Raw genomic sequence first — 9618 nt, forward strand, 5'->3', positions numbered from 1 at the left:
GGTTGACTTTACAGTTGTTTCACATCTTAAGTACATCCACTGTATTTATTGCACACACATACGACAATGTATGCGTTACTTGCAATATGACAATTGTAATGTGTTCATACATGAGACCGGGGTTAAACAGAAAAAGTAGTCGGCATTTACAATATTTGTATAGTGTAAAACAGTCTTACAATAACAAGAAATGCATTCACTTAAGCTCATAATATTGCTTTTCACCAGTAAAATGTTGATTCTATCAACAAAAAGGTGGTTTGCCTACACTGGATCCATACAATGTTTGGAATAACCTTTATCCTTGCACAGTGTGATATGTAACAAGAAAGATAACATCCAAATACCCCAGATAAGAATAGTTTCAAATTTACCAAGCAAGCATACAAAATGACATTAGATATTGTTGATATTATTGTTTAGATAATTTAAGAATCATGATTCACAGTCTAGATTAAACTAACACCCAATTAATTTCACAGCCTGCCAAATACCTTCCAAGCTAACCCTATATTGTTAAAAGTTGCATTCCTTATGGCTTTCAAATCACATTACATTTAGAATGCAACATCCATGTATATAAACACAAACACTCAGTTTGTACATTCATGTGTAGGCTACATTTATAGTGATCTACAAGTGCAAACTTTGTGGATCTACAAAGTAATTAAAAACAGACACCACTCAAGTTAATTCATTAATATATCTCAGAAAGTTTATAAATGGGATGTTTGCATATAACATTTAGCAACTGCCTTGAATGGGGCCCATCGGTGCAGTGCAGTCATTTGTTAATTAAGTCTCTTGCTCTTGTTGTAACTGACCTTCATTTCAACTGCGGCACAAGTCACAGCAAAGGACAAACATCAACTAAGACTATATTTAAACCAAAGTAAGCAGCTGAAGACACCTATCAAGAAAAGTAAGTGGACGTTGGCAATATTAATCAATTATGAGTAAAAGAGGCAATTCTTATATAACAAAGCAGAAATCAGGCAAGGTCAAAACAATTAAATACAGACTGGTTTTATCCCCATTTGTGAGTGGTTTCTAAACCTTTACTATAAACATATGGAAGTACTTAAGGTCTATTTATCAGGAAACACCCAACCTTACCAGATGTGGAACCTATACAGTAGCTTTCTTAAGAGGATACACTCATCTGCATGCTCAAGACATCCTGATCAATGTCTATACAACAAAGTTTATTATATGTGAGGAAGCAGATGGCAGATATAGACACTTGCATTTAAACAGAGAAAAAACAGGTACAATATGCTTATGTTACATGTCACAAAATGTAAGTTTCAAAAATAATGTCCAAATACATTAAATTTACAACTATAAAAATTTCAAAAGCACTATATAGTAGGAGTTTCAACTGAAGACTCATCCATAATTTAGAAATACTAATGGATGTATTTTTTTATGAGGATTTCTAGTTTAGAGCTTATGTTCACTGAGTTCTCTCATAGAATGCTAAAAGTGGAGCAAGATACTGTTTTCCCCCACTGTGAGGGGAAATTAAATATGGTTACTTAACTGATAAAAGGCCCAGTATCAACAATGCTGATTTTCTAATCCACTTCATCTATCAAATCCATGGAAAAAAATTCCTAGTGACAGACTAGCAGGCAGAGGTCAAAGCAAATAAGAGTTACAGGGCGAAAAGCATTAAATGAAGAGGAAACACATAAGAGAGTCTCTGGGACAGGAGGGCAGATTTTAAAAACTAGTATATTAAAGATGTATTCACATATTGGCCCAGTTGAGTAGACTGGATGCTGCAAGTGGAGATCTAATTGTACCTTTAAACTCAGAGAACATACAACACTTATAAAACACACCTCGATTTTAAGTGAGATCAAAGACTTGATCTGAACCACAGTGAGCAGTCCTTGTTGCCCCCTTCTCTGTTCTGACAGGTTCCATATAAGTGATATGGTTACAAAGATGAACACTTTTAAAAACTTCCAACACATTTTGAACAAATAAATGTATGGTACCTAAAATATTCCTGACAGGAAACAGAATTAAACTTATATTGCCAAAAGGGGCAGCACTTCAGAACACGGTTAGCAATAGCACTAGGAATATACCTGAAATTAATGTTTAGAAGATTATATACACACACTTTTGTCTGTACTCTATATGACAAATGGGTAAATTATGCATTCCCAACAAGAGAAGGCTACAGTATTTTGCACATTTTTCTCATTGTGGTGAGCTAGACGTTTATTGATCCAATAATTTTATGAGATGTTTCATAATGGGTTCTGAAAACTGTTGAAATGCCTCTACAGTAGAGAGCTTTTATCTGTGTAATAAATATTGCATCAGATACGCAAAATTAGACTGAGTACAGACACAGACAGTAGAGTGACTAATGTGTCTGTGTAATGGGTTTCAAAGTAAAACTCTAAACATACACAACAGACTGCATTAGTCCCTGTTCGACAGTCATATGCACTTCTGGGAATCACACTGATACCACACAAATATAACTATATATCAGCTGCATACACAACTCAAACTCAAACTATTGATGAAATATTTTTTGTATACAAAATGCTGACTGAATAAGACTCAAAGAAGCTCAAAGGTCAAGCTTAGATGTGTCCCTGTGAAATGGACTTTATCCCGTCTTTCAGGAGATAAATTGTTCAAATAACATTTTGCTTATCATTAGCGGTTGATGACAAAAAGGCATCTAACCAGTAAAGAGTTACTTCCCTCAAAACCAACAATTTTGCAAGTCAAACTTTTTTGGGAAAACAACATATAGACAGGTAGGAAATGAATCCAGCATTTTGCATGAGCTTGGGGGAACAAAAGTCAAACTTAAAATTATGTCAGTCTTCTAATCCGTGATTCCATGTAAGATCCCTCTTCTCAGTTTGCAGCTGATAAAAACTGAGAATTTTGTAAGCCATAAAACTGGGATCAAAGTTTACTACAGTATGTAGCCTATCTAGCAATAGTAAACTATGTAGTTTACAATGTAGCCTTTCACGTCTCAACAAGTTGCAACACATAACCATCGTTTCCTAGACAAAAACTAAAAACAACAAAAGCTTCACACTTTTAAATGTTTACTAACAGAACTTCCCATTGTCCCTATTATGTCATGCAGATATTTTTAAGAGATTTTCAATACACAGGGGCGTCAACAGAACAAAACCTGATGTGTTTCAACAATGTTTCTGAGTTAGACTGTTGGAGTTGTTGGAGTTGTTAACCGACAAGTTTGCTAATGGTGAAAAAGATCACAAGCTGGTCTGCATTACATTACTCCGGCTTGAGCAGGTTCTTTTTTTCCTTCTCCACAGCAACAGTCTCAGATTAGACCAGCAGTGAACAATAGTCATTGTTCACATAACAATAATCAGCTAGCATGATCAACTTTCTAGTCAGCACAAGGGAAGGGTGCCTCTGGGAATGAACAAAAACTACAAAGAATATAAATACTGAGGCCTTGAAAGGGCGTTGTCAGAATACAGGCAAAATCTTAGGGAAGCATATAATTGGGTATCTGGTATTCAGGCAAAAACCTCCCAAAATATTTTTGCCCCTGTGTCTTCTTAAATTTGCAGTGCAACAGAAAAAAAGTTTTTTTTTTTATTTAAACCCAATAGCTTTTCCCTACCAAGTCATAAAAATGCTGGTCTAAGTAAGGGCTTCACTAATTAGAGATTCATAAAATCCTTTTATATTGCGGACAGTACGACTCTGATAAAAAAGAAACACCACATACTAAATTACTCTCAGTATCCCATCTATTATCATAAGCAAGCTTGCCAAGGTCTTTTCTGCAGTCACTAGGCCAAAATCCCACAAAGTTCAAACTCTTCTGAATAAACAGATTTCAATCCATCAAAAACATTCTGAACTTTCACAGCTTGGGACTAATTTTGTTTCATGCAAGTTTCTAATGAAACGTACAGATTTTGCAACATGTCTCACAAAACTTTATTCAAAAGTTCTTCATAGACTGTCTCATCATATTTTGTGTACCAGTATTTATTTATTACTAATACATCTTAATCTTAAAAAAAAGTGCATTTAAAACAAAGAACAGGGGGCCCTACTTTATTCAAACGGTTGTGGGAGTGTAGAACTAAGCCATGTGGTTGTAGTCTAAACCCTAGTTTCCTTCAAGAAACAGCTGGATGAGATCCGTGGATTAATAAGACACTAACAAAATAAAAATAATAATAATAATTGCTAACACTTATATAGCACTTTTCTGGAAACTCCACTCAAAGCGTTTTACAGGTAATGGGGACTCCCCTCCACCACCACCAGTGTGCAGCCCCACCTGGATGATGCGATGGCAGCCATATTGCACAAGAACGCTCACCACACATCAGCTATCAGTGGGAGGAGAGCAGAGTAATGAAGCCAGTTCATAGATGTGGATTATTAGGAGGCCATGATTGGTAACGGCCAATGGGAAATTTGGCCAAGACACCGGGGTGACCCCTACTCTTTTTGAGAAACCCTGGGATTTTTACTGACCACAGAGTCAGGACCTCGGTTTTACGTCTCATCCGTAGGACGGCGCCTATTAACAATAAAGTGACCCCATCACTACACTGGGGCATTAGGACCCACATGGACCGCAGGGTGAGCGCCCCCTTCTGGCTCCACTAACACCTCTTCCAGCAGCAGCCTTAGCTTAGGAGGTCTCCCATCCAGGTACTGACCAGGCTCACACGTGCTTAGCTACAGTGGGCTGCCAGTTGTGAGTTGCAGGGTGATATCGCTGCTGGATAGGTCAGATAGGCCAAATGGCCTCCTTTCATTTGAACCTCTTAGGCACGTCACCTGAAAGTTCTGACCCTGGTCTTCTGTGAAAATATGACCACTGCAAGGCACCAAGACAGTACTTACCACATTATAATGACTTGAGAACAAAGGCCTTTCACTTCAATCCTTGACCATAAATAGTAAAAGATTACAGTTTAAATGCTACTAAGTATCAAGACTCTAAAAAACATGCAGTTTAATTTTCAAGGATGCTGCTAACAAAACAAAAATGTAACTTCCATTACAATGCTAATATTCTACCACACAGTTACAATAAATACGAATACACAATGCCTTAAAAGGTTGATAACTAAATTGCACAAAGGTTTCCTAGCCTACTGTTTTTTTCCCCAACAATCAAAGCTTGTTCATTGAACTTCAAATTAAATCTGTTTGGTAAAAGAAGTAAAAAAACAATTCACTGGTTACAGAATAAAGAAGGTGGATACCTTGAATCATTTTCCAATGGATTCCACATTCGTGTTTGTTTTCTCGAAACAATTACTTTTCCATTCTTAATGACACCGCAGGTTGCAAATTATTCAAATGTTAAAAAAAGAGTCCCTTACAAAAACTAAACTAAAAAGAGGCTATCTCTTGATTAACCAAAGGCTAATATACTGTGTGCATGAATAAGTATTACTTTTGAATTTCAGTAACATTTTGGTGTCCCAGAATTTACAGCCCTAAATCATCCCAACTGAAACATATTTGAAAACAACGTGGGCTTTGTGTGAGGGAAAATTCCAGACCTGCTTTATACAGCACAGTAATATGAATATGTGAAGTACCACAAAACACATTTCAGGGGTGGGGGGGTGAGTTTTCTTCCATGGCTTCAAGATGTTATGGATTCTGCTATCCACAAATATTGTTGGTTGGCCACTCAGACCAGGTCATCTCTGATGTTCGGTCTGGCTTTGGAACACACGGATGAATATTTCATGATCAGGACAGTAAACAGTGGGTAGGGAAGCAGCACACTGCACTCTAACCAGTTCTTTACTGGGTACACTTTGACACTGATGGTGAATGCCCCACAGTGAAATATTTGTTTTTACTATTTCACTATCTGCACTGAAGTGGGAGACAAGAACATTAGAGCATTCAGGCCCAGCCTACCGGACTCAGAGACAGTTTTTACCTCCGCACTATCAAACTATTAAACTCCCAGCCTCTCTCACCTACGACCTGAACCTCACAGTGCCTTCTCTCTTTACCAAAACTCAAACACACATTGAAATCTACCTCTACCTCAAATGTCAAGAAGCTCACTCCCCATAATTTTCTAGCCTTTATTTCATTCTGTTGATGTATGATTTTGCACATCCGATGTTGTTTTGAACATTACCTGTTACCTGGTGTTGTTTTGCACATTGCCTGTTGTCTCTGTCTTTCTTTTCTTATACAATTGTATTATTGTTTTTTGGTACTTCTTACCGTCTGAGAGCTAGCTAAATACCATTTCGTTATACCATATACCAGTATACCAGTAGAATGACAATAAACTTGAACTTGAAAAATACCTACAGTCATAGAGCGTCTAAGCTCAGCAATTTCCACAGACCTGGTGCTACACATGAGAAGGCTTACTCACCCATTGCACAGTGCCTGGTCTTCGGCAAAATAAAGCCGGAAACAGCACATCTCACATCAAGAGCCTGAGAATACTGATTCAGTAAGTCCTTAAAATAACTTTAATGTTTTAATGCTACTTTTACAGAAAGCCAAAGCCATTTAGAGAGGACAGGAATTAGCCAAATGTTGATGCAGAGCAGTTTCACTTTTAGGTACACAAACCTCAGACACCTACTGTACATATACTGAAGCCTAGGGGAAATCCTGCGTATATATTAGTTTTTTTTTCAGATGACTTCTTAACACAGGCTATCCGTTTTAACTTAACTGTGGTATGTTTTTGAATTGTTTCCAGCTCTTGAAAGATTGAATATGATCTGTAATTGGTATTAACCCTCTTCCAATCTCTTGAGTTTCCTAACTTTCCTTATTCAGACATGTTAGCTGAAATGTTACCAATTTGTTCACTTAAGAAAGAAAAAAAGCTAATTGTGGGACTGTTTCATACATATTTTATTTTAAGACATAACAGACAAGTTGGCATATAAATAAATGTGCCAACTTTTAATAATCAAGTTAAGGAGAGATTGCAGAAAATGCTGTATGCCGAAGTGGTTGGAACAAAACACCTAAAGTAGAGTATTTTTGAGAGCAAGGACTTTTAGAGAAACAAGTAATCAAATAATAAGCTCATCCAAGGGCCACTAGTTAGCATCAGTGACAATCCCAAACCCATTACATTGAAAAATGTTGCTTTATCAAACAAGGAAAAACAAATGAAGATTTAATCTAGTGGTCCCTACATACGTTTTATTCGATCCATCATGATGAAAGCTTGCACTTAAGTCCAGAAGGAGACGTAATTCAACTGGGCTCAGTCAGTAGACATCAGTAAATTATTAACTACCTTACCTTCAGTACTGTCTTTCAATTCAAACACTTAAGTGCACACGCTTTCTTTTCTAAACTGTGCTCATCTTTCATAAGCGTTTTTCTCTGTTTTTCTAAGAATGCCACTTTTTGGGACGTTCACTTAACAAAAACCGCATACAGTATGTTTTACAGAAGCACTCTTAATGCTGTACCTTCATGTACTTAAACTGTTTACACGTAATATGCAACAAATGATTTAAGCGATGTAAGTTACTGAAACAATTCCACGCACTGGCTTCGTCCTTGCAAAGGGTCAATTCTTTTACATTCCGTATAACTAAAGAGTAAATTCAATTTTTTGTATGAGATGACGAGGTGATGAGATATACTGTATCTGTACAGTCTCTGCAGTACAATGCTCGCTTGCATCCTGCTGCCGTCAGAGACCTTACCAGACTAACCCAAGAAGTCTTTGAACAAGCATTAGGATGGGAGTGGAAAAATAAGGCGTCTCACAAAGTGATCTGATGAACAATAACGCACAAAAAAACTTCCTACCACCTTTCCTGTCGGAGTAGTCCTTAACAGTACACAGGCACTGTTCCTTTTAAGTGGCTTTATTTAGGGAATTATATTTTTCCCCTTTTATGAGGGAAAGCTTGGATGGTAAATTCAGGCATAAATTAACAAATAAATCACAGGCGGATATGTGAATGCTGACGTCTGGTTCTCAAAGTTTTCCATACAAGTTCTTACAAGACTCACTATGAGAGTCTAACATTTGTCATCGGTTACCCTCCTCAAAATGTTACTGAAGAAGCCTCTAGTCGTTTTGTGTTAAAAATAAAAGCCGTTTATTCCCATACATTATTTTACCTAAGACAGACATTACAGAAAACAACCTTCCACGCTTACAAAAAATTACAGTATCATAGTTACAGAGAAAATGTAAAATGTTAAGTTCCCTTTAAAGTACAGCTGGTTCGTGCATTGTATAACGAAATAAAGTGCACTATGGCAACAACAAGGGTGTTGCAAGATATTTGAATACCCGACTCAAAGACGACCTTGTAAATTCATCCTAAATATGTCGACATTTACGACAACAGAGAACAAAATTGACTGTTTCCTCCGTCACACTGCTTCTTTGTCTGTTCAATGAATGTTCTTGGTTTTTCGCTAAATATTTCAAAAAGGAAATAATGCATAAAAAGTCACTTGTCAGTTCATACACTTACCGAATAATCCATGCTTTTGCTTCTCCGGCGTTTACAGATGTAAAAAAAACACAACGCTTTCACAATTGTTGGTATATTGATCAGATTGTTTTGTTTTGTTGTGTTAGAGAGCTTGCGTCTCTCTTCTGCCTCTAACTCAATCTTAGCTCAGGAAGTCAGTCACACTCGTGTAAAAGCAACCTTTTTTTCTGACTAATTATAATATATGCAGGCCGGAAGGTTTATCATGTGACCTCGAACTTTGGGACTATGTCTGTGTGGCGGCCATCTTGAGTGGGGGCATATAAGTGTGCTTTTTTTGAGCGTCTGTCTGAGCAGGGATATAAAGCGAACTGCACCAGTCTTAGCATTAACTCTGTTTTTTCAATTTATATTTACATCAGTGGGAATAGTGCACAGGGACATATTGACAAATTAATAACAAATTAATAATTTGGTCCATCTAAAAAAAAGACATTATCAAACTCTAAAAGTGTCAAAGGCTTATAAAGTATGTGGTCAAATAAATACTTTGTACCATATTACACATTAACAGCTCCACATATCTATTAACATCAGGCTCATTTGTATAAGATTGCTAAATGTAATTAGATCATTGCTGCAATTTCAAATCATGTGAGCAATTACTTTTTACGAATTGCTTTTTTTCTACACCACCAAGGTGGTGGTCAGCAAGTGCTGAGGTGACAAGACTTTTACAGTATATATGTATGTAGTATACACCTACTGTATGTGCTGTGCATTTGGGTTAGATTTACATACAAAAAATACTTTTTATATTGTGGTGCCCTTGCCTGGCGTTGCGGCCGAAGAGTGCCCGGCTGAAATGCACGGTGAAGGGCAGGTCAGGAATAACAGCCCGGGCGAGGACTAAAAAGCCTTTGGCCAGTGCAACTGACTATCTGGAATGGCTGTACACTGTGTGAGGTTGCCCAGATAACTGTAAAATAGTTATACCCCAGTTCTGCAGTTCTGAAGTAGCGAGAAAGGGACGTTGGACCAGTGGGGACCTGTGTTTGAGGTGGAGTGCTACATTCCGCATGCCACCATGGGAAGGATTGGCCACGGCCGGGGTTTGTTCCTCTCCTGCCTATTCGAGGGCCGGCACGGCCAGGCCCTG

General features: G+C 37.5%; 1 protein-coding gene across 1 annotated transcript in view; it reads right to left on the bottom strand.

The window, feature by feature from the left end:
• Positions 1-8690, bottom strand: part of sgpl1 (sphingosine-1-phosphate lyase 1) — a 32469-nt gene extending 23779 nt beyond the window's left edge. Inside the window, exon 1 of the mRNA XM_006630800.3 lies at positions 8499-8690. Within this exon, the coding sequence (XP_006630863.1) occupies positions 8499-8510 (12 nt within the window). The 5' untranslated portion in view covers positions 8511-8690. The remainder of the gene's footprint in view (positions 1-8498) is intronic.
• Between the last annotated feature and the right edge of the window lie 928 nt (positions 8691-9618).

This window comes from Lepisosteus oculatus, chromosome 4, assembly GCF_040954835.1.
Source record: "Lepisosteus oculatus isolate fLepOcu1 chromosome 4, fLepOcu1.hap2, whole genome shotgun sequence".
Taxonomy (NCBI): Eukaryota; Metazoa; Chordata; class Actinopteri; order Semionotiformes; family Lepisosteidae; genus Lepisosteus; species Lepisosteus oculatus.